At 42.1% G+C, this 25,876-nt stretch overlaps 1 protein-coding gene across 4 annotated transcripts; it reads left to right on the top strand.

Annotated features, from left to right (window-relative positions):
- The first annotated feature begins 1,728 nt into the window (after positions 1-1,728).
- LOC311065317 (uncharacterized protein) lies at positions 1,729-22,485 on the top strand. 4 transcript variants are annotated; one of them, XM_084085588.1, is made up of 23 exons: positions 1,729-2,000; positions 3,069-3,194; positions 3,914-3,967; positions 4,426-4,557; positions 5,201-5,281; positions 5,926-6,030; positions 6,641-6,727; positions 7,237-7,338; positions 8,079-8,255; positions 9,250-9,309; positions 10,372-10,455; positions 10,631-10,654; positions 11,595-11,699; positions 11,960-12,010; positions 12,149-12,235; positions 13,292-13,381; positions 14,267-14,329; positions 16,115-16,198; positions 17,265-17,345; positions 17,437-17,499; positions 18,605-18,676; positions 18,889-18,948; positions 19,595-22,485. In XM_084085588.1, the coding sequence occupies exons 1-23, from the start codon at positions 1,890-1,892 to the stop codon at positions 20,441-20,443; spliced, it is 2,748 nt and encodes a 915-aa protein (XP_083941714.1). In that variant the 5' UTR covers positions 1,729-1,889; the 3' UTR covers positions 20,444-22,485. The 4 variants fall into 4 exon arrangements, with proteins under 4 accessions (XP_083941714.1, XP_083941713.1, XP_083941712.1 ...); XM_084085587.1 differs by having other exon boundaries at positions 10,369-10,455; positions 11,963-12,010; XM_084085586.1 differs by having other exon boundaries at positions 10,369-10,455.
- Positions 22,486-25,876: the final 3,391 nt, after the last annotated feature.

The following is a 25,876-nucleotide window of genomic DNA, read 5'->3' as shown; positions in this document are numbered from 1 at the left end:
AAGATCTGAAAAATTGCAGCACAATACTCAAGTTTAAACATTCTTATAAAAGCAACATATTGAAAGGATATTGTAGTAAGCTCTGAAGATGAACACCAGAAGCAGTTTTTTGTTGTTGTTGTTTTCCTGTTTTCATAGTATTTTACATAGATTTTAGAAATTGTATTTCTAAATATTATTTGTGAGAAGACAGCAGCACTGGCTACAGTTCATTTTCAAATGTATTCATTTCAACTATCCACAGTATCTATGGAACCTTTCACCTCTACACATCAACTTAGACATTGTGCACAGATCTATTTTATAGTCCCAAAAGTATCTAACTCATCTGGCAAAAAATCCTTTACATTTAAAGCTCCCTCTGACTGGAACAATCTACCTGTTCACATTCGGTCAATAACATCTTTTAAACTGTTTAAAACTGCGCTGTCCTCTCACCTTGAGACTACCTGTTCATGCTTTGACTAATTATCACATTATACCTATTAACCAATGATCCATTTAAGTGATCTGTGTATTACTGTTGTAAGTGTTGTTGTTGTTGTGTTATTGTTGTATGTCTTGTTTTGTTTTGCCTTTTTTGTTTTGTTTTGTTTTGTTGATGTTGTTTGAACTGCCTGTTAAATGTTGTGTCTAAATGTATGAAAAATGTATCTCTGTAATCTGTGGATCCCCTCGAAAACGAGATGGTACATCTCAAGGGGTTATTTCCAATAAAGAATTTCTATATATATATTTGAAAAAGCAATAAGGGATAGGACTAGATAAGTTTTCAACTTCTTCCTATGCCCTTTTCGAACACCCCAGAGTACATGTATTTGTTTTCATATCTTTTATGTGTATTATGTTTATTTTATGTATTTCTTTTGTCTTTTAACAGTGTTCGAAATAAATAAACAATCAATCAAAAATCAATCAATCAATCAATGCCTGGTTTCCTGTATGAATTCAGGACTCTGAATGACAGGTAAGGGAACTTTCAGGTACATTGGTGCCACCCAGTGGAACAGCCAAGACACTGCAGCCAAACTGACAGCAGGCTCAGATGCAGGGAGACTTTTAACATGTTATTATTATTAAAGGTTTGTTTTGTTTCCATGTCTTTAGGTTCTTTTTCAGGTCTTTTGTTATGACAAGTGTTTCTATAATGTAGCCTACTTAGTTATAGCCTATATTTGTCATGTTTTTATGTGAGGAACACAATGGAAACAAGTGTTATATTATATACTCTATTGTTGTGACCTGTATGCTTGTCGTTGGGTAGGGTTCATAGATCAACGAACCGTGGGGGTCCCCGGACCCCACTTTGAGAACCACTGGACTATTAGGGGAAACGCTCTCATTGGTTACCATAAACAGAAACAAATCCAATGCTTTCCTTCACCACACTTTTGGGGGTAATATTATAATCAATGATAATGATCAAATGAGAGTATGAAATTATGTTATAAATAATAATAACTAATAATAATAACATTAATATTATTAGCCACTATACACACAGGTTTATGGTGGCTAAATAAGAGACAAGCTTATTCACACAGGCTTTCGGCAGCTTGTTTTTGCTGATGTTAAGCGTCCTTGTGCTTTTTGAAAGGCACAATATAAGTTTAAAAAGCTATTATTATTATTATTATAGACCCCACCTACTCCCTATGACGCACACGTCCCACGCACGCGCGGCCGTTGTTTCCGTATCCGGTGCAGAGCGGATGTGCAGAGGGACAAAGCCGATAGGGGCCAAAAACAGCCTCTAGTCTCCCGGACGGTGAAAACTAAGGCGCGATGCGACGCGAGTAAAAGAGCTCGACCTGCGAGGACAAAGAACCAGATAAAACCCCTTCGTAGAGATTCAAACCACTTTGATTTGCTTTAATTCAAAGGCTTCGATGGCGTCGAAGAAAGCGGCGGCAGAAGGAGTCCGCGTGAAGGGGAGCAGCAGGCCTACACGACGAGGAGAACCAGAACCAGATCCATCCGGACATGACGGAGACGCCACGGTAAAAAAAAGAAAAAGAAACGCTCGAGCGGTACGGCGGTGTCGCTCGCGCAAAAAATAACAGACCTACAAGCTATCGCCGCGTCGAGACGCGACGTGGCGATAGCTTGTAGATCTGTTCTTTTGGACAAACTCGCGATAATTCATTCAACGCGAGTTGTCATAGCGTTACGCAGCAGAAGAGAAGAGCCGGCGTTACGTTCTTTTATTAACGTCGTGACGTCTTGACTACGACTGTGTAGATCTACAAGCTGACCGTGGGTGGCGGCGCGACGCGTTGTAGAGCTTGTAGATCTGCTCTTTTTTTGTGGCGGGCGGCGAACTCCAGCCAACGTCATTTTAAACTGAATTGTTCTTACGGCTAAATGAACATATCAATAAATACTCTTTATTAGTGCCCTCATATCAATACATACTCTTTATTAGTGCCCTCATATCAATATACTCTTTATTAGTGCCCTCATATCAATATACTCTGTATTAGTGCCCTCATATCAATAAGTACTCTTTATTAGTGCCCTCATATCAATAAGTACTCTTTATTATTGCCCTAATATCAATAAATACTCTTTATTAGTGCCATCATATCAATAAATACTCTTTATTAGTGCCATCATATCAATAAGTACTCTATATTAGTGCCGTCATATCACCTCCCAACCGATGGGGTCACGTAATTGAAAGCATATGGAGGAAAATCGAAGTAAATTTGTATGAAAATGCTTTTTATTGAACAATACGGAAGATACTTAGATCCACCGGATTCCAGTTGTGACATCTGTGGCCATGGGGTCAGCACTTTATATTTGAAATGTGAACGTTTATGTATGTAGATGTAGATGTATGGGTTGTAAAATGGAGAAAGTGCCAAAACCAGGTTGAAGCTCCGCCATGACTGTCATGATATGACAGTCATGTTTCAGGGCTATAACTGCAGTATCCTGCAGAATTAATAATTGAGTTAACTGGCGCTGTTCAAGATGCTCAAGTTGACCCTGATGATCCATAAAAGGTTGGAGAAGCATTGGTTGGTTGGTGGTCTAATAATGTGTTTTTTTTGTTCCATCAGGATGCAGCTGCAGGCCCTTCAGCAAAGACCTCCTCCACCGCCCCAGCATCCTCCTCCTCAGCGGTAAAGCCAGCAGACGCTACAGAGACCGCCACGGATCTGTCCTCCCCACACTCTGTCCGCCAGGTTGGTCTGGTCTTGAATTAAAGTGGGGTCCGGGTCCTTGAGGGATTTCCAGGGGGTCCCCAGCTAAATGCTGGATAGGAACCAAATGGACCCTTATGGGTCTGTAACTCTGAGAGTGTACAAATGGAACCATTTGGTTCCATTTGTACACTCTCAGAGTTAAATTAACATTGATTTTACAATATGAATTGGGGTCCCAGAGATATAAATGCCATTAAATAGGGGTCCGTAGGCTAATGCATGTCAAACTGGGGGTCCTTGAAATTAAAATGGTTGAGAATCGATGCTAGAGCCGTAAAAAATCTTCTCTTATGGGGGGTCCCTTAATAAGTGTCAATTTGGGGGTCCCTGGCATGAAAAAGTTTGAGAACCACTGATTTAGATAGCGTGTTGTTTTTAGACACATGCAAGGTTCATTGATTACCCGGTAACCTATAGTTTCAAATGTACAGAACGCTGTTTAGATATTTATGGAGTGTTTTAAGTCAGTGGTTCTCAAAGTGGGGGATCCGTCGGGGTCCTTGATATGAAAATTCAAGAACCACCGTGTTAAGTGTAATTGGGGTCTCCCCCTCTCTCCAGCTCTTTAGTAAACAGAAACTACATTGTAAGTTTGGGATACCAATTTCATACAATCAGGAGAGAGAGAGAGAGAACTCAGTTTCTTAATGTTATTCTACTCTTTGTCTCTTTATAATTATGTATTTCTTAATGCACAGAAGGAGAAAGTGTCATCTACTGCCACTCCCTCCTCACCCGCTGCAAACAAAAAGGTAAGGGTTGTTTTAACCTCTTAAACCCCAGCATCCATATTCTGGTGGGAAGATCTACAAGCTCACAAATCACGTTGCGATGCAATGTGAGCTTTATTTCTGTGACTCTCTAAAAATGGGGATCAGCATTGGACCCAAACATCTGCTATGGGTTGGTCTCTAGTACGGGTGAATGAGAACTTAACCACTTAGTTTTGGCTATTCAAAAATAGCAGATGTATTGAGCTTGCAGATCTGCTATATTTGAAAGATCTCGAAAATGTGTGCATATCTGTGAATATATGTTTTTTTTTAAAGCGAACATTTTTAACTGAAATCTTTGCTTCTGGGGGGATCCGTGGCACAAATCATTTTCAGACGGGGGTCTGTGGCCAAATGTATATCAATTTAGGGGTCCTTGGCATGAAGAAAAGTTGAAAACCACTGGTCTAAATTATGTGTTTTTTTTCTTCCGTCAGGGTGGATCAGCTGCGGGCCCTTCATCAAAGACTCCTCCTGTCCCTCCCTCCTCCTCCTCCTCCTCCTCCTCAGGAAAGCCAGCAGACAGGAAAGAAACTACCACCGTACTGACCCCCCCGCCCTCTGTGCAGGTCTGACCTCTAGCTCATTACACTTGACCTCTGTAGAGGGTTTTTCATAGCGCGCCGAAACAAACCAAAAGGGTTTTTGATTCAGTTTTAGTCATAGTCTTTTGAATAGAATTCTGTTTAGTTTTAGTCATAGTCTTTTGAATAGAATTCTGTTTAGTTTTAGTCATATTTTAGTCATCTGATAGTTTTAGTCGACTAAATATCATAAGACTTTAGTCGACTAAATCTACAGTTGATTTAGTCGACTAAAATGTGTTTTTCTGCGGGCCGTGTGGCATCGAAATGGACAATTTTCACTTAGCCTGCATGCCGAAAACAGCCGATCTACAAGCTCACAACGCGTCGCGCTGCGACGCGTTGTGAGCTTGTAGATCTGCTATTTTCGGTCTGTGACAACCGCACGCACCCATGATGACCTTTCTTAGTTCTACTGAATCTCTTCTCATAGTTCCTCCCAAACATTTTTGTCCCGTTTTTATTTGTTGACGAAATCGTCAGTATATTTAGTCATAATCTTAGTCATCATTGCAGAGTTTTTATTTAGTATTCGTACGTTTTATGACAGACATTTTCCGTCATAGTTTTAGTCGACAAAATCAACACTGGCGTATTCATAAATGGTATGCTCTTGGATTAATTTCAGAAAGCTGACAGCAGAGCAGCTGACAGAGGAGGACAGAAAGTGTCAAAGATTCCGGTGATGTGGTCTCCTGAGAAAGTCAAGGTTTGTCATCACGAACAAGATGCTTTGGACCATGAATTAATCTAAAAAAAACACAGACCAATTGAGGCAGCATCATAACTAACTATAGCCAGTGATGGAAAAAGTACTAAACATGTTTTACTTAAGTAAAAGTATCAATACTGCAATATAAAAATCTCTCCAGAATTCAAAATTTACTTGAGTAAAAGTACAAACCTATTGGCATCAAAATGTACTTAAAGTACCAAAAGTAAAAGTACTAAAATGTTTGAAAATAGCCGATCTACAAGCTCACAACGCGTTGTGAGCTTGTAGATCGGCTATTTTCAAATAGCCTATGTATAAAATAGGGCTAAAGTGGTTAATGTATGTTTCATAATATCATATCTGAAAAGTAACTAGTAGCTTTCAAATAATTGTAGTGGAGTAAAGGTACAAGATTTGCCTAGTGGAGTAGAAGTAAAAGTATTGGAAATGGGAAATACTGAAGTAAAGTACAAATACCTCAAAATTGTACTTAAGTGTACAGTACTTGAGTAAATGTACTTAGTTACCTTACACCACAGACTATAGCTATAATAATTTGTCATACGACGGAAGTACGTAAGGGCTAATTAAGTGTCAAATGAATTGATAGTTGATTAATTGTTACCATCTGTGATCAGGGTGCAGCTCTGGGCCTTTTATCAAAGAGATCCCCCCCCTCCCAGCCTGCTGGACAGACACCGGACAGGACAGGAGACCCCACCGATCTGTCTTCATCCCCACAGGTTGGTCTTTGTAGAGCCACGCCCCCCATATATCGCCCATTATCTGGTTTGTTTTACAGCGCTCGTATCTGCAATTATGCAGCCCATGTGTCCTGACTTTGAGCATACTTTATGTCAAAAGGGTAATTTTTTTTAAATGGCAGATCTGCAAGCTCACAATGCACGTTGTGAGCTCGTAGATCAACTACCTTTGAAAAATGTCTAATAGGGCTTAAAGGGATACTTCACCCCCAAAATGACTTTTTCTATGGATTAGTCACCTCATGGAGACTTGAATTCATGGATATTTTTTGTTTTTGTCTCATTCCTAAGCCAATAATTTGATGCAGTGGTTCTGTTAGGAGACACAAAAACTGCCTATTTGATGGTACTCTGGTCATCAAATTATTGGCTTAGGAATGCGACAAAACAAAAAAATATCCATGAACTCAAGTCTCAATGGGGTGACTAATCCATAGAAAAAATATTTTTTTTGGGGTGAACTATCCCTTTTAAGCGGTTGAATTGAATAAAATTCAGTTTGTTTTTATCTTGAAAAGTTGTTAGCGTTTATTTGTATTTTGTATTATAAGTTCGATTTTTTTTAATGTTATTCAATGTTCTCCAACAGAAGGAGAACATCTCTGAAGACGCGTCTTCTGCCGAGCCTCCCTCCAAGATGGCCAGACTGTGTTCTGATGCTGCCGTGGCCGCTCTGGTTAGTACCTCTGCTGACGGGGTTTGCGAGAGAAAAACGAGCGATTGGGTTTACAGAAACAGGCCCAAAAGAAGCAACTGGCCGTGTGAACACACACACACAAAATCAGTTTAATCCATTAAGACCGGATTCATTTTAGATGTCAAAAACAGCTGATATACAAGCTTGTATATCTGCTATTTTTGAATAGCCAAAGAAATCTTAAAATGACACAGATGGATTAACCAGGTATTTGATGGATACATCTATGGAAGTTGAATCTGCAACATTGTATACTGTGTAATGGGGGGTCCCTGCTTCTTCTCTCTCTCTCTCAGCTACGAAAAGTGTTGATGTTAGATTATATATATATATATATATATATATATATATATATATATATATATATATATATATATATATATATATATATATATATATATATATAGGGCAGAACTCTTACAGTTCGACAAACAGTACTCACTACTATTTGGACGATTATTCATGGTTCTGTGTTGTTGTTCCATCAGAGTGCAGCTATGGACCTTCTAGCAAAGACCTCTCCTGCCCCTCCATCAGCCTCCACGCCTGGTGCAAAGCAACGAAACCAAAGAAACAGCTATGCAAAACAGGTAAAGGTTTGTAAAGCAACCGTACACTAAACCCAACGTGTTCCTTTCTTCTTCCTGTGTATGTAACTAGTGCAATAATGTCACTGCATGTGGTAAAAGGAGAATTTCGGTTTTCGGACTAGCCTTTTCCTTACCTTTTTATATGATAGTATTATTATGTCCTATGATGAGTGGTAACAGTAGAAAAGGTTCATAACTCCATCCCGAGTCCACCGCAGCTAAAAACAACAGAGCACTGGTTTCTGCCCGACAGCAACAAATTAACCCATTAAGACCTGGAACTGTGTCATTTTTTGATTTGAGCTAAGAAAGCATTATTTTACACTTTGGGCTATTCGAAAATAGCAGATATACAAGCTCATAGCGCGGCACCGAGTGCCGCACTACGAGCTTGTAGATCTGCTATCTTTGAAAAATCGTGCAAATGTGTGCAAATCTTTGAATATATATATTTTTAAAGCGAACATTTTTAACTCAAATCTTTGCTTCTGGGGGGTCCCTGGAAGAAAATATTTTGATGGGGGTCTGCGGCCAAATACATATAATTTTGGGGGTCCTTGACATGAAAAAGATGGAGCACCACTGATGTAGAAACATACGTTTTTCAGAAAACTGTTGAGATTTAGGAGACATGTAGAATCGGCTTCAGGTCTCAATGGGTTATAAGAAAAAGGCTAGTCCGAAATTCTCCGTAAGTCTCTGAATGTTATTTGTTATATCTCTGTCTGTTTGATGCACAGATAAAGATGCTGAAAGACGCTGACCCCTCACCTGCCATAATGCGGCGCTACAGGCCGGAGCGCTACAAGTCTGAACGCGAACGCAGGGCGGCTGAATCTCACTCCTCACCCGCCATAATGCGGCGCGGCAGACCGGGGGAACCGCACCCCGCTCCGGCCATAATGCGCCGCAAGACGGTAAGATGTTTGAACCACTTGAACCCCAGGATAAAAAAAATACAGATTTACTACGAACTCAAAACACGTCGCAGGACTCGCTTTGAGCTTGTAGATCAGCATTTATTATTTTAAGATCGTGAAAAGTTTTGCACATCTTTGAATATATATATATATGTTTTTTAAAGCGAACATTTTTAACTCAAATCTTTGCTTCTGGCTGATTCTACAAATTACTTCTAAATCCTAACAGTTAAAAAAGACTAAACTTATGTTGCTATAATATCAGTGGTCCTCAAACTTTTCTCATGTCAAGGACCACCCAAAATGTTATGTATTTCTCCAGGGGGCCCCTGTCCCCCGTCCCTGTCTCAAAATATTTTGTTCCAGGGACCCCCAGAAGCAAAGATTTGAGTTAAAAATGTATGTATTTAAAGATTTGCAGACATTTTCACGTTTTTCTTCCAAAAATAGCAGATCTACAAGCTCATAGTGCGGCACTCGGTGCCGCAGTATAAGCTTTTATATCTGCTATTTTTTGAATAGCCAAAGAAATCTAAAATGACACACAGATGCATTCATGGGTTAAGAGAGAAGGCAGGGTCAGGGACAGATTCTGCAGAACTGCAGACTCACTGCCAATTTTGAATGTCATTTTGAGCATGTTATTTAGAGTAGGCAGATGCTAGCCTCATTGTTTTACATGCTATCCTCCTAGTTTCTTTACTTTTCTCTCTGCACTCTATACTTATGTGACTATTTACCTTGTTGTAGCGCTTACTTTACTGTACTCTGATCTCACACCTGAAAGCATGGATGAGAGCCCCTGATGAATGGTAAAGTGTAGATTCAAGTGCATTCAATAGCCTATGTGTAAATGTAATCTATTCAATGGCATGATTAGTCCACATTGGTGAGCCATGGGGTGGGGGGGGGGGGGTTGTCTCTACCAGCTGCATGGGGGGAGATCAGATGATGGTTTTAATTTGGTCTTATGTTTTTTTTCCCTTCTCAGTTCCGTTCAAAGATTAAACAAGAAGGGACCTCTCCACTGACGACCGCAAAGTCTGGCCAGGTTTGTCTTCTTCCTGATTAGAGTTGGCCTATAGGGCTGTGCTAAAACATGTATACAGCTATATATCTATATCTATCTCTATCTATCTCTATCTATCTCTATCTATCTCTATCTCTATCTCTCTATCTATCTATCTATTAGTCATGATTGTGGATATGCATATCAACTGTGACTATCGTTATGTTTTCATCACCTATAGAGCGTGCCAACACGTCTTCACCACGGGGGGCGTGGCATAGTAGCGCAGACATGTTTGTTTTGGGCAATGTTAAGTCAACCTGGTTTATACCCCTCAAAGATGTCCACTGCTACCAAAAGACACTTGTTGACGCCCCCTTCAGGATTTGTGGCACACTCTATAGACAGGTTTCCTGTTAGTAAACATGAGAGGATATGACCGTGCAGAGGAGGGGGAAGCCTATAGAGGGCGCCATTACCCGCAGCAGCTCTGGTCAAATGTCCATTCAAAAAAGAAATGATCTTCACCGGGTTGAATGAAAGTAGATTAAATTATGCAGTTTGTAATACCTTGTTTACTCAATAAAAATGATTTGTCGGAAGTTGGATCTGTTTGTATATAATAGCAGCATTATGCCTATTATGCCTATAATAGCAGAATTATGGCTATCTAACTCCCGAACATAACAACAGAGTGAACGGCGCAACAATTCGTTTCCCCCGAGCATGCGCAGATTGCGCATTCTGCTCTGTGATGACGTCGCGCGGAAATCCGTCTATTGTGCTAAATAACACAAATAGCTCAGCTGAGACTAAGACATGATCTTGTTGCAATATCCATTGTTTGCATAAAATACAAAAAATACAAGAGACAACAGAAACGGCCTTTTTAAGTAAAAAAATAAGAGAATATTTTAATTCTATTATTAATGGAACTGGGATTAGAAACATAATATAACATTTTCCTTTTAAAGATCTCTGTGGGCCTGTAAGTGTTTTAATTTGTACAATACTTTGCCGTAGCTGTTAAGAACAATACAATTGAACTCTTGTTGTAATTTATTATTATTATTTTTTATTTATTTTTTAACATCATTTCAGAAGGCTTACGACAGACGAGCCGACATGAAGCAGAAGGTCATAATGACGCGGTGTGCTCCCAAGTTCAAGTCTCCTCCAAAATTCAAGGTTTGTCTGGATCATAATGCTGTGGCACATGAATAAATCACTACACTGCATCATCTATGTTTCCTCAAATCACATGAAAAATACAGAATCCTTTTCAAAATACTGCTCACCACCTACAAGGTTCCCTACGGAAAAATATGTTATTTTCTAACCCTGCTCTTAATTATCGTTGCAGGTGACGGGAGCTGTTTTTTGCGAGGTAAGCTGCGACTATAGATTATTTTCTTAGCGATTATTGTATTGATTACTTTTTCACAAACAATCAGAAATAGCTGGTTGTGTCACAGTTGTGAGCTTGTAGATTGGCTATCTTTAGTATATTTAGATATTTTTTTTTAAACTTTTCTCCTATAACGACATGCCCAAAATATTGATCAATTATTAATCGGTTAATTTAAAAATAAATCGACGATCAACCTTTTTTTGTAATTTTTATCAACGATTACATCGATTAGTTTGATTTAACTGTAGCACCCCTAATTCATAAGTAGTATTAGTCCATCATGAGCTGGGTTCATGAGCCAGGTTCGTTGGTACCACCTGGGGGGGAGATGATGTGTTTCTTCTATCAGGATAGTTATGATTTGGTCTAATATAATAATCAGTGGCGTGCACAGACATTTTGAGGGGCAGGTGCTCAAGTAAATTATACTTTTTTTTGTTTACTTGGTCTGCTCTTTTTTCCCTCTACACCTATACCTCTTTGCCAAAAATAGCCGATCTACAAGCCCACAACGCCTCGCGCTGCGAGGTGTTGTGGGCTTGTAGATCTGCTATTTTTGGCTAAAGTTCTCCTCAGAAAAGGGATGCTAGGGTTCAAGTGGTTATGTTAAAAAGAAAAATCATATCACATAAAGATTTGGCGGACCCCCTGTAGTAACTCTGAGGACCCCCTAGGGGTCCCGGACCCCCTGTTGAAGACCCCTGCTGTAAACTGGAAAAAAAACACGTTTGTTTTCTTTTTTTCAAAAGGGCACTTCTGGTCAAGAGGGCAAAGGGCAGGTGCTCTAGCACCACCTAGAGTCTATCTGTGCACGTCCCTGATAATAATGTGTTCAAATCAGGTCTAATATAATAATGTGTTCTATCAGGGTAGAGCTATGATTTGGTCTAATATAATAATGTGTGTGTTTTATCAGGGTAGAGTTATGGGTCTTTTAGCAACCAGACCCATTGCCGGTGCTTCAACCTCGTCTCCGGCTGTGAAGCAACGAGCTCCGCTGACGTCCGCACCGCCTGCACAGGTCTGACCTCTTCCTCATCAAGACACGTTCACACAGAGTCGCAAAGAAACAAAGTACACACTGAAAAAAAGCATGTGCATGCACACACAGGCTACAGAATGAGACGGCTAAAATGGCGATATTAGTTAAACGTTTGGCTTTAACTGGGTCCTGGGCCAGTGGTTATAATGGTGGGGCCAGTGATCTTGAAAAGCCACTGGCCAGTGGCAAATGAATGTCTACCCTTGCTATCTACTTTATTTTATTTTCTATTTTTTCAGAAGGCTGCTGGAGGGCAGGTCGTGGTGATGTTTCCCCAAGACAAATTCAAGGTTTGTTTTCGATCAAAATGCTCACAAAACACACACAAGTGGAAGTTTCCCTTTTTTACTACTTTTTTACTACTTTTAATTACAGGTGGTGAGCTGTGTGTTTGGTTTGGTCTAATATGATGTTGTGTTTTCCATCAGGGACCGGGTGCATCTACAAGTCCCTCAGCAAAGACCTTTGACCCTGACGCTACACCTGCCATAATGCGCCGCAACAGGCCTGATAGGGTATGTGTTTGTACCCTATACGTTGTTATACCTTTCAACACAGGAACACCTCTGTGTCATTTTAGTTGTTAGTTAAATTCTTTTGAATTTATGCACACCGTGATCAGATCAGAAATTACATTTTTAGCGGCGCTAGAGCGGATCCTGCTCTATACCTGACTTTGTCCGTGTGCGTCAACGTTCTGATTGGTCAGGTGCGTACGTCAACAAAGTGATTGGTCAAGCTTCACGTGACACGTGGCTATAAACACATTATAAACACATATCGATGAGGCGCCGCTACCTTCACACAGGGTGTGATTTTTTTAATATAAGTTAGACATTTTTCAGAAAACTTAGGTCAGGATTTAGAAGGCGTTTTTAGAATCGGCCTCAAGTCTAGAAGGCAGGATAAGTGACATCGATTTAAATACATTCAACACATGTAAATGTGATATCTAGCCGGCCCGGGGGGGAAGGGGGTTTGTCTGTAGACTCTGTACCATTTGGGGGAGATGATGATGTGTTTGGTGTAATACAAAGTTGTGTGGGGTCCAGGGACCCTCAGGGTTCCTCGAGGGGGTCCCGAATGGACCACCCGTAACACGACTCAAACACGGCTAAAGACCAAAGGTGACCAGGGCTCTTTCTCTGTAGCTGCCCTACATTTAGTCCTGACCCACTATAGACATTTTTAAATCCAAGTCTATAAACCCACCCATTCTCCCTCGCTTTTAGTTCTGTGTGAGGATGCCCCATGGTTCATGTCCACTCTGTCCTTCAACTACATGCATTTAGATGTGTTTTGAACTATTTTTGATAGATTTTCAGTTTTAGCTGTGAGTTACTTGTTTTTGCCTCTATGTGGCTGACTGTCATGTTGCTGCTGGTCATCGTTGATTGGAAAGCACTTTGGTTAATGTGCTGTATAAATACAGATGACTTGACTAACTCTGAGAGCGTAGAAATGGAACCAAATGGGTCCCTTTGGTTCCATTTGTACACTCTCAGAGTTATGGGGGTCCTTGGAATAAAACAAAAGATTGAGAACCGCTGTTCTATTTTTTACTCCCGTAGCAAAAGACTCCTCCTGTCCATCCATCCTCCTCCTCCTCACCTGTAAAGAGAGCTGACTGGACAGAAGTTACCAATGCACTGATGTCCAAGGTTTGACTTCTAACTGATTACACGTCTGTAGTGTATTAACACATTCTCTGTATTGATTCATTAATTCATTGGTTCTCAAAGTGGGGTCCGGGGACCCCCAGGGGTCCTTGAGGGAGTTCCAGGGGGTCCCCAGCTATATGAACCATACTGGACTCTTATGGGTCTGTAACTCTGAGAGTGTACAAATGGAACCAAATGGACCCTAATGGGTCCATTTGGTTCCATTTGTACACTCTCAGAGTTAGATTAACATTGATTTTACAATATAAATTGGGGTCCCAGAGATAGAGATGCCATTAAATGAGGGTCCGTAGCCCTAATGCATGTCAAACTGGGGGGTCCTTGAAATTAAAATGGTTGAGAATCACTGCCAGAGCTGTAAAAATCTTCTCTTCTCTTATTGGGGTCCCTGGCTTATCTTTTCAAATGGGGTCCGCGGGCTAATAAGTGTCAATTTGGGGGTCCTTGACATGAAAAAGTTTGAGAACCACTGCATTAATTCATCCACCTCTGCCAGCGTTTTTACCTTATTTTGACGATCCACGGAGCGCCACGGAAACCACGTTGTGGACATGGATGTAAACAAAAGCTGTCTGGGGGAAGGGGGGGGGGGGTCTCGTCTATCTATCGGAAACATTTTGTTTTTACCACGATCGTCCATTCTGTTGTTATCGGCAGTTGAATATGGCTCGTTTTCACCAAAAACGCAGTCTGAGAGAAGAAATCCAAGATGTGTTTTTCTACATCTCATAACATGGGAGTGTGACGTCATCATTTCTGCTTCCATTATTCTCTTGCAGTCAAGGGATCATTCATAGGTTAGGAAAGAGCGCCCTCTAGCGTACGTATTTTTATATATTCCTTTTTTGTTTTACATCATTTCAGGAAGCTGATAGAGGACAGGCAGGCTCAATCGTTACGGTCAGGTGGTCTCCAGACAAAGCCAAGGTTTGTCTCCTTCAGAATGCTTCTGAACGTGCATTTATATAAGCTTGGGGGGGGTCTAATATAGCAATGATAGCTCACCCCATTCCTCCAGATAAATGTCCAGTGTTTCCCTTAGGATGAGGTTGTAACAGTAGGCACTGAACAATAATCTCCCGGCGAAAAAGTTTTTAGCCCTCCAAATAAGAAGTCAGGTCTTTTATCTTTTTTTGTATGCAAGATCATTATTAAGGTGGATTTTTTATTTCACAGATGTTTTCTTGCACATTCCAATCAAATAATTACATGTGTTGTAATGTTAAAGGGATATTTCACTTTCAAACATTTTAACGTCTACTCAGGCTTTTGTGCTTCACCCCACACAGTTTTTAAGTGGCTTGATTCAGTATTTAGATATTTGGTATTCATTTCATCAGACACGCCCCCTTCCTATACAAACCCATTGTAACTTTAAACTCCATTTTAGCCATTAGACTAATTGAAAAGGAAAAGGTTTGGAATTCATCAAATGTTTTGGAAAATGTTTGGAAATGCATTGTTTTTGGCTTTTGATTTTGTTCATAAAAATCCAAAATATGATGTGAAATATGTAACATTGTAAAATGTAGTGCTGTGCTGCACCAGCTGTGTGCATGGCCTAATGCAGGGGTCTTCAACAAGGGGTCCGGGACCCCTAGGGGGTCCTCAGAGTTACTACAGGGAGTCCGCCTAATCTTTGTGTGATATGATGTTTTTTTTTTACCTTGACCACTTGAACCCTAGCATCCCTTTTCTGAGGAGAACTTTAGCCAAAAATAGCAGATCTACAAGCTCACAACGCCTCGCGCTGCGAGGCGTTGTGAGCTTGTAGATCGGCTATTTTTGGCAAAGAGGTGTTTGGTTTAGAGGGAAAAAAGAGCAGACCAAGTAAACAAAAAAAGTTGAATCTGAAACACGATTTTATACAATACAGAGGGGGTCCCCGCTTCATCTCTCTCTCAGCTAGGGGGTCCTTGGGCTGAAAACGTTGAAGACCCCTGGCCTAATGTATATACAGGACGTCGCATAGATCATAGATCTACAGACTACAAGCTAACATGTTGCACCGTGATACCTTGTTAGCTTGTAGATCTGTTCTTTTTGTCACGTGACGTATTCTCTGGAGTCTGTCTTGGGGCAGTGAGAGCACACTGTAGTGAGAGCCTCATTATTGTACCATATGATTGCTATAGGCCTGGAAATGGGGTAAAATACTTTGGAACGCTTATGCCAGTGGTTCTCAAAGTGGGGTGCGGGGACCCCCAGGGGTACTTGAGGGGGTTCCAGGGGGTCCCCAGCTAAATGATGGATAGGAACCAAATGGACCCTTATGGGTCTGTAACTCTGAGAGTGTACAAATGGAACCAAATGGACCCTAACGGGTCCATTTGGTTCCATTTGTACACTCTCAGAGTTAAATTAACATTGATTTTACAATATGAATTGGGGTCCCAGAGATATAAATGCCATTAAATATGGGTCCGTAGGCTAATGCATGTCAAACTGGGGGTCCTTGAAATTAAAATGGTTGAGAATCAATGCTAGAGCCATAAAAAATCTTCTCTTATGGGGGGGTCCCTTAATAAGTGTCAATTTGGGGGTCCCTGGCATGAAAAAGTTTGAGAACCACTGGCTTATGCTATAGTCTTGACAATTCATTGGTTAAAATGTGTGTGAAGTACCAACCCTGGAAAGGCCGACTGAAAGGGCCCTCAGTTGGCAGAAGCCCCTGGTATAATCTGTTTTTTTGTTTTTTTTTCTCCCCATCAGGGTGCAGCTGTAATTAACCCTTCATTAAAGACTCTTCCTGTCCCTTCATCCTCCTCTTCCTCACCTGGAACCCCAGCAGACCAGGTCTGACCAGATCTTAACTGATTACACGTGACCTCTGTAGCGGTGTTGACTGAAATGTTTTAGTCGACTAAATATCATAAGATTACAGTCGACTGGGGGCACGGTGGCGCAGTCGGTAGCGCTGTCGCCTCACAGCTAGAAGGTCCTGGGTTCGATTCCCGCCGGGGACGCTGTAGGCGCTGGGGGCGTGTCTTCTCCTCCGCGTCATCAGCGCCCATACCCTAGGTGGGGTTGGCGAAAGGGCCTACTCTGTGTGGAGTTTGCATGTTCTCCCCGTGTCTCCTAGGGTAGTTAATACCCTCACAAAAACATGTAGTAATCCTGGTCACTATACTGCCTCCCCCTGGTCAGCCGGGGCGCCTGATGGAGGGGAAGGGAACTGGTTGGAATAACGTGATCCTTCCACGCGCTACGTCCAACCAGGGAACTCCCCCCTGTCAGGTGACAAGAAGGTCAGTTGGCTCTCATGCATTGAAGGAGGCATGAGCTCGGCCCTGGCCTCCCTAGGCTGGTGGGGGGAGTGTAGTGCCCAGGATCACTTAGCAAATTGGCACCGGGTGAAAAAAGGGTTACAAAATCGTGGGACAAAAAATATTTTAATAAAAAAAAAAGATTACAGTCGACTAAATCTACAGTTGATTTAGTCGACTATAATGTATTTTGGCGGTGCCTTGATGCCGTCGTAATGGCTGATTTTACCCTTGGTTGCATGCTGAAAATAGCAGATCTGCTATTTTCAGAGCACAACCAAACATAAAATGACTTGTCTTTTAGTTCTACTGGATCTCTTCTCCACTAGTCCCTCACTAACATTTGACTCTAGTTTTTATTTGTTGACAAAATTGTCAATATATTTAGTCTTAGTTTTAGTCATCATAGCTTAGTTTTGATGTAGTTTTCGTCAGTGAAAATAGGTAAATAGGTAGCTGACGAACATTCTTCGTCATAGACACTGCTCTGTAGAGGGGTTTCATAGCAAGCTGAAACAAACTGATGAACTGTGTTTAAAAAAAAGTGTTACTGCTACTGACACAAGCGTCCATATTTCTACCTTCTTTAATTTCAGAGAGCTGACAAAAGACCCGCTGACAGAGGAGGACAGACGGGCTCAAAGGTTCCGGTGACGTGGTCTGCTGAAAAAGTCAAGGTTTGTCTCCATCAGAATGCTTTGGAACATGCATTCATCACTACATGACATGACTTTGATCTGTTCTAATGTGTTCTTGTGTCCCGTCCAGGGTGCAACCATGGGCCTTTTAGCAAAGGCAGCTGATCCTTCCTCCTCCACGCAGTCTGTCCAGGTTGGTCGTGTTTTACTGTATGTATCATCTGGTGCAGGGGTTCTCAAACTTCTCATTTTATTAGGGTTAGGTCTGCCTTCCCGAGCGCCCCGAGCGCCTTAGGATGGCACTCACTGCTCCTAATAGTTATAGCAGTGGTTTTCAACCAGTGGTCCGGGGACCTCCAGTGGTCCTTGAGGGAGTACCAGGGGGTCCCCAGCAAAATTAGTTAATAGCGTCACAATCATTTTTAACCACTTAGCTTTGGCTATTCAAAAATAGCAGATCTACAAGCTCATAGCGCGGCACCGAGTGCCGCGCTATGAGCTTGTATATCTGCTATTTTTGAAAAACCTTGAAGAAGTGTGCATATCTTTGAATATTTATATTTTTTTTTAAACGAAAATTAACTGATATCTTTGCTTCTGGCGGTCCCTGGCACAAAACATTTTGAGATGGGGGTCCGCGGCCAAATGTATATCAATTTAAGGGTCCTTGGCATGAAAAATGTTGAAAACCACTGAGTTATAGGATGGGTAGTGTCTCTCGTGGCCAGACTGTTGCCTCGCACAAATTTCAAATGTTTCTGGTCATACAGTCTGGGACTCGGAAGCTCTAATCACGATTAAAATATAATAATAATAATAATAACTTTATTTGTATAGCACCTTTCATACAAAAATTGCAACCCAAAGTGCTTCATATCAAGACAATAAACAGTAGAATGCCAGAAAAAACTGAATTGTCAAACAGAAACATAACTAAACAATGTAGTTAAACTAAAGATCAAGTCAACATAGGGCAGAATTATACACATTAATCAAAATATTCTATTCTTCCATGATGCTGCAGTACGTTCCATGATGCTGCCTATAGCTGGTGATATTTAGTCAACTCAGTTGAGCCCCTGGTCAAATTAGTTTGGGAGGTTTTTCCATTAGGGTGCAGCAGCTGCAAACCTTTCATTAAAGACCGTCCCTCCATCCTCCTCCTCAACTGTAAAGCAAGCAGACCAGGTCTGACTTCTGACTGACTACACTTGACCTCTGTGGAGGGGGTTCTGATGTATTGTATTTCTGTTTGTTTCTGTTACAAGCGTCCATATTTTTGTCTTACATAATTTCAGAGAGCTGATGAAAGACCCGTTGACAGAGGACTGACAAAGGTTCCGGTGACGTGGTCTCCTGAAAAAGTCAAGGTTTGTCTCCATCAGAAAGCTTTGGAACATGAATTCATCACTACTTCACATCAGCATCATCATCATCATCATCAGCGTCATCCATGTTTTCTACAAATCACATGAAGTGCATTCGTGTCACCAAAGAGACTCATTGATTCATCCCGTTTTACTCTTGATTATCATTACTGGTGTGCCTTTGGTTTTGGTCTAATGTGTTTTTGTTCCTTCAGGGGGTTATCTCCATCTTAGCAAAGAGATCTGCACCGTCCTCCTCATCAGACCCCACAGAGGTTAGTCTTTTGTTCCCTTTGTGTAACATCTGGCCTAACGTATTCAGTATGTGTTGAGTTTCTTAATCCATTTAGACCGGGAACGCATCTGTGTCATTTTTAGATTTCTTCGGCTTTAAAAAAAATAGCAGATATACAAGCTTGTTGTAGATCTGCATTTTTTTTTTAATCGTGAAACATTGTGCAAATCTTTGAATATATATATATATTTGTAACTCAAATCTTTGCTTCTGGGGATTCTACAAATGTCTTCTTAATCCTAACAGTTTTATGACAAAACGTATACTGCTATAATCAGTGGTTCTCAAACTCTTTCATGTCAAGGGCCCCCAAAATGATATGTATTTGGCCGTGGACCCCCGTCTCAAAATATGTTGTTCCAGGGACCCCCCCAGAAGCAAAGATTTGAGTTACAAGTGTTGCCTTTAAACACTATATCTATTCAAACTAACATTTGCAGGTCAAGATTTTTATAAAAATAGCCGATCTACAAGCTCATAGCGTGGCACTCGGTGCCACGCTATGAGCTTGTAGATCTGCTATTTTTGAATAGCCAAAGTATAAAATACTGGTTACAGTGGTTACACAGATGCGTTCCCGGTCTTAACGGGGTTAACGTAACGCTGCTTGTCTCTTCGACGCACAGATGGAGAACGAAGACGCGCTCGCCGTGCTGCGTCTGAGACAGAGGATCCGCCCTCAGAGGAAGGTCATAAAGAAAGGGCCGCTGCAGAAGATCGCGCACCACGTCAAACTGGGCCACTACAACAAGCTCCCGGCCGACATCATGGCCATCCCGGGCCTCTACGACTCGGTGGTCACGGAGGTCATGAAGCGGGTGAAGGAGGAGTGCGCCGGCGTGACGCGCAACTCCTTCGGCTCCGTCCTGCGCCAGACGTCCCTGCAGTCGCTGAAGAACTTCCGCTGGGAGGACCTGGTGGAGGAGTGGCGGACCAGCGCGCCCACCTTCCTGAAGTTCCTGCAGAGCGCCGCCTCGGTGTCCCTGGACGGCTCCAAGGCCGGCGCCGACACGGCCGAGGCCAAGACCAAGAAGCGCGTGGCGGCCATGGCCGGGGCGATGGTCCTGCACGCGCGCTCGCGGCACATGCGCGCGCCCATGGTGCGCAACTCGCTGCTCCTCCACGCCAACGACAAGAAGCGCTGCTTCCAGCGCTTCCGGACTCAGGGCCTGTGCGTGTCGTACAAGCAGACGCTGCAGAAGATCAAAGAGATGGGCGAGACCTACGACAAGGAGGTCCTCCAGTGGAAAGAAGACGCCATCGTGGGAGGGAAACGACAGGCCGCCGCCGAGGGCGAGATGCCGAGCGTGGACGAATCCACGGTCGTCGTCGGCGGGACCGCTGGGAACGCCGAATCTCACCAGGAGGAGGATCCACAAGATGGAGGAGGCGAGAACATGCTCACGGGTATCTCCTCCTCCTCCGCGGGGGGGCAGTGTGAGAACGCAACGCCAGAGCCAGGACTCGTCCAGTGAACTGGTTGGTCAGTGGGGGTCGCTATAGGGCTGTGATTGGTTGATTGAATGTTTTATTAACTCTTTAAGACCGGGAAAGCATCTGTGTGTCGTTTTTTTTATTTCGTTGGGCTATTCAAAAATAGCGCGGCTATGAGCTTGTAGATCTGCTATTTTTGAAAAATCATGAAAAGTTGTGGGAAATATTAGATTTTTTCTTCTTTTTTTTTTGCTGACATTTGTAACTTAAATCTTTGCGTCTGGGGGTTCCTGGAACTAAATATTTTACAAATGTTCACTTTAAAAAAGATATATTCCAAGATTGTGCCACGAATGTTCACGATTTTTCAAAAATAGCAGATCTACAAGCTCATAGCGCGGCACCGAGTGCCGCGCTATGAGCTTGTAGATCTGCTATTTTTGAATAGCCAAAGACATCTTAAAAATGACACACAGATGCGTTCCCGGTCTTAATGGGTTAACAGAGCTACAGTTATACAATAATTCTACGAGGGATAACACAAAAAGTTCTCAAGTATCAGTCATTTAGCTCGCCCCTGGAACCCCTCCCAAGGACCCCCTAGGGGGGTCCCCGGCGGACCCCCCACTTTGAGAACCACTGCACTAGGGGCTGGGGCTCGAATTCTATTCATTTTACAGGCTTTTTTTTCCGCACAGATGACGTGAATATTATTTCTCAAAAAAGAAACATTTAAACAATAGGAATATTAAATGTTGCGTAATAATAGCTATATAATGGCTGATGCTCACACCACACAATTTAATTGTTGCAGGTTCATTGTTGTTGAGGTTAATTGTGTGCCCCCCCCCAATACAGTACACCTAGTGGATATGGCTTTAATGTAAACGAGTAAGGGGCTTGTGTCCACAGAACGCCTTTTGAGCTGGCAGCGCCAGTTCGCCATGCGTTTGTATTTAACCCATTAAGTGTATTTTTTTTTGGATTTCTTAGGCTATTGACAAATAGCAGATATACAGTAGATCTGCTATTTTTTTGAAAAAAAAAAATGAAAATTTGTGCAAATCTTTCAATACATATCATTTTGGGGGTCCTTTACATCAGTGGTTTTCAACCTTTTTTTGCGTCAAGGACCCCCACATTGACACATATTAGCCCAGGGACCGCCATTTGAAAAGACATGCCAGGGACTCAACCATTTTGATTTCTTGGGGGTCCCAATCTACACTGTATCATCATCATTAGTGTTCATTTAACTCTGAGAGTGTACAAATGGAATTTGTACACTCTCAGAGTTACAGACACATAAGGGTCAATTTGGTTCCTAACTATTCATTTAGCTGGGGACCCCCTGGAACCCCCTCAAGGACCACTGGTGGTCCCCGGACCACTGGTTGAGAACCACTGCTTTACATGGAAGAAGTTTGAGCACCACTGATATAGCAACCAAACAACACAAATCACTGGGACCCCCAGAAGCAAAGATTTGAGTTGCAAATGTTCGCTTTAAAAGAATACATATAATCAAAGATTTGCACAATTAAAACAAAACAAAAATTAGCAGATCTACAACCTCGTAGCGCACTATGAGCTTGTATATCTGCTATTTTTGAATAGCCAACTACTACTGGTGGTGCGTTCCTTTTCCCAGATCCCGACCACCGTGCTTCAGTGCTCCCGGCGCCCGGTGGAGTTTTTTATTTATTTAGGTGCAGCGGCTCCTGGCGCTTCAAGCCGGAAACGGTTCAACTCTTGGAAAGGAGCAGCGCTGGTCATGTGATCCTCCTGATTGTGATCATGTGACAACCTGATCATTTACACGACCCCACATTGAATCATCACTACAGCCACGGGAAGTCCATGTTTACATCGTTTCAGCTAAGATACTTGTGCTAAATCAGTGGTTCTCAAACTTTTTCATGTCAAGGACCCCCAAAATGATATGTATTTGGCCGCGGACCCCCATCTCAAATATTTTGTTCCAGGGACCCCCCAGAAGCAAAGATTTTGAGTTACAAATGTTCACTTAAAAATATATGTATATATTCAAAGATTTGCACAAATATTCACGTTTTTTCAAAAATAGCAGATCTACAAGCTCATAGCGCGGCACTCGGTGCCGCGCTATGAGCTTGTATATCTGCTATTTTTCCTCAGCTCAAAAGGCGTTTACACGGCCCCTAGAATTATGACAAAACTGTAAATATTAGCCAGATGAGATCAGTGAATACCCCTGGCAAGTTCAAAGTCAATATGTCTCTTTTTGGTTTTAAGTAATGGCATTATTTCATTCTTTAGGATTGTCATTCTACAATATTGTTGGCATTACCTAATGTTTGAGTTGTTGGTGATGAGTTATTGGTTAAAGTTTGAAATAACTTATAAATTCCTGCTATTGAATACAAACAATAAAACAAAATAAAAAATACGTTTGGTGTGTGTGTGTGTGTGTGTGTGTGTGTGTGTGTGTGTGTGTGTGTGTGTGTGTGTGTGTGTGTGTGTGTGTGTGTGTGTGTGTGTGTGTGTGTGTGTGTGTGTGTGTGTGTGTGTGTGTGTGTGTGTGTGTGTGCGTGCGTGCGTGCGTGCGTGCGTGCGTGCGTGCGTGCACGTGCACGTGTGTGAGAGTTTCAGTAATCCTGAAGCTAAATGTATGTTAGGAGTGTGTCGCGCTGGGTTCGGTTAAATGAGGCCATATCTATGCATGTGTGTGACATAACAGTTTGTGACCATGTTTCTTAAGGATAAATGCATTACAGATCTACATAATTGCTCCTAATATTAAATGAAATGCTCTGAATCACACAACCTCTGAAAGAGCAGCAGAAATGGCTCCAACAGAAGTCGGCTATTAAAAAGACACCCAAGTCTATAATGTATTTTTTTTTACAACATAAGAAGTGTCAAAACAAAGAAACACATTTCTGTTATAACAAACATACTTTTAACAATGTTGTAAGGTTAAATGTGTTACATGAACAATAGTAATACAGCCATGACGTTTATTCTAACTATATTTCATTCTTTTATGTTGAATGTTAGTTATTTTAGGGTAAGTGATTTACTTTGGTTAAAATAAATGTTAAATAGCTCTATATTCTGATAGTACTCATTGCTAAAGAGTGTTTGTTCAGTAAAAGGAGTCTCCCATGTCTCTCCAGCTCCTTATTAAACAGAAAATGCATTTTCAGTGCTCTCTCCTGATTGGCTTAAATTGTGTCACCTACCTGAAAATGTCCTATATTGTGTTTACTAAAGAGCTGGAGAGACCCCTGTGACCGAACAAACGCTCTGTAGCAATGATTACTATCACAATATAGTGCTTTAACCTTTTAACAAAATAATAATATCACTTCCCCTACCTTTAATTTCTTTAATCACGGAATTTGTAGGAATTCTGACTTTGCTATTCTGACTTCCCACCGGTCACTGTCGTGTCTGAAGTAGGCCTATACAATGTAATATTTCAACTTAGTAACATTTTTGAAGTATTTCTACTTTACTTGAGGATTTACAATTTTCTATACTTTTACTCCACTACATCACATAGGTAAATATTGTACTTTTTACTCTGAAAACTGAGAAAACAGATTATGTATAATAGCTGCAATATCACATAATAAATAAAAAAACAATGACCTGGTGTAAATCAGTCCATTGAAACATTAGCCTGCTCTTTGACAATGCCAATGTATTCGAGGTTGTGACGAAAAAAATAAAACTCGGATACATTAAGGAGGAAAATTGCATTTCAACTTTAAAAATGTCCACAATAAGTTCTGCTGTTGCTGTTGCAGCCTGCGATACTCATACATGCCCAGTAGATGTCGCAGTGTGCCATCTTTCCCGCAGCAGAGACAGGTTCATCTTCCATTCCACTGTACCTGGCCTGTGTGTCAAGCTGCAGTAAAACACTACAACAATCACTTCCTGTTTTTTGAGTTTTGGCTTCAAAATAAAATAAGGGACAGAATTTACTTAAGGTTAACTACTTAAACCCCATATAGGTAACCAGTGTCCCTCAGGGCTCAATACTAGTATATTTTCTGTCTTCTGTCGTTGTGGGGAAAGATTTCCCTTAAAATACCCGATCGACAAGTTTACAATGCGACGCATTGAGCTTGTCGATCTGCTATTTTCAGCTAAAGCTTTCCCCACAATACGGATGCTGGGGTTAAAGTGATTAACTTGAGTTAGGCTATTTCCAAACACACACACACACACACACACACACACACACACACACACACACACACACACACACACACACACACACACACACACACACAGTCAAACGATCATTTTTTTCGCATCACTCTAGAGGAGTAATATTTATCGTTTTGCTTCATGTACCGTACGGAGACAGGGCAGCATGGGGCAGACTCAGGGACGGATCAAGACTCACACTACCCGTCCCAGAATGGGCAGTCGGGTGGACACGCAAACTCAAAAAAGCACCTGTAGAGACCTGTTCACTGGATTTACAGTCTAGCAGGGCGCTGCCGCGCTGTAGGAGGGCCTGTTACTGCCATATATGAGGAGTTTTGTTTGGTAGGTAGGTATAGACTGAGGGGCGAGCATATTTGAGTGTCAACTTATAAAACATTTTGGTAAATTGTCATAGAGCCTTGTGGGCGCCCAACGCTGTCCAAGGGCCCCCGGTAGTCAAGGGCCCCTGGGAACTGGCCCCATTGGCCCAGTCTAATCCATGTCTCCATGTCAATCTAAACCGATGACATTGTGTTTTTTTTCTTTTTTTCATTTTACTCTGTGACATCGCTTTCTCCAAAAAAAGGAGAAAAGTCATAGTTTTCCATATTAATATGATATTAGGCTAACTCACATACAGTCATACAGACATTTATTATGAAAACCAAGTTCGGAACTCGAAGTGGTTTCGGTGTGTTCAACTTGACGACACTGCTGCTCTCTCTCGCTATCTCTCTCCACCACCGCCGTACCTGCTGGAGACATCCCGCATCCATCCAGCTGCTGCTGCTCTGCCGTCACACCGCACCGCGCCGCACCGCACCGCACCGCACGCGCCAGCACGGGCACGAGACGAAGAAAGAAAGAAGCGGGTTTTCACCAGCAGCAGCACCAGCTCGTGACTGAATCACATCACACGTGCCGCCCGTTTTATCAAAGCCCTGCGGAGGAGAAGAAGAAGGAGGAGAAGGAGAAGGACGGTGGTGGTGGTGAACCAGAAAAAGGAGGACAGGTGTCCCGCGAGACCTTGTGCTGCCTGGCGACGAGGACGACGACGAATACGACGACGACTGAGAAGAAGAGGAGGAGGAGGAGGACATAGAGGAGGCTCGTCGACCTGCTGCCTGCTGAATTAATTCCAGCCTCTGCTGCTGCAAGCCGTTAGCAGGAGGAGGCTAACCGACCTGTCGAAGGTGTCAGACGGTTTAAACCTCACCCCCCCCCCCCCCCCCCCTCTTCCCTCTCCTCTCCTCTCGCCCCCGCGCGTG

The sequence above is a fragment of the Gymnoscopelus microlampas genome, assembly GCF_963454915.1.
Source record: "Gymnoscopelus microlampas genome assembly, chromosome: 18".
Taxonomy (NCBI): domain Eukaryota; kingdom Metazoa; phylum Chordata; class Actinopteri; order Myctophiformes; family Myctophidae; genus Gymnoscopelus; species Gymnoscopelus microlampas.
This window is presented reverse-complemented; position numbering and strand designations above follow the sequence as displayed.

Excerpts from the sequence above, each read along its gene's own strand:
- LOC311065317 (XM_084085586.1), top strand. The coding sequence starts at position 1,890 with ATGGCGTCGAAGAAAGCGGCGGCAGAAGGAGTCCGCGTGAAGGGGAGC. Across the intron at positions 6,728-7,236 it reads ATGCTGCCGTGGCCGCTCTG|AGTGCAGCTATGGACCTTCT; the intron begins GTTAGTACCTCT and ends TTGTTCCATCAG. Across the intron at positions 12,011-12,148 it reads TTCCCCAAGACAAATTCAAG|GGACCGGGTGCATCTACAAG; the intron begins GTTTGTTTTCGA and ends GTTTTCCATCAG.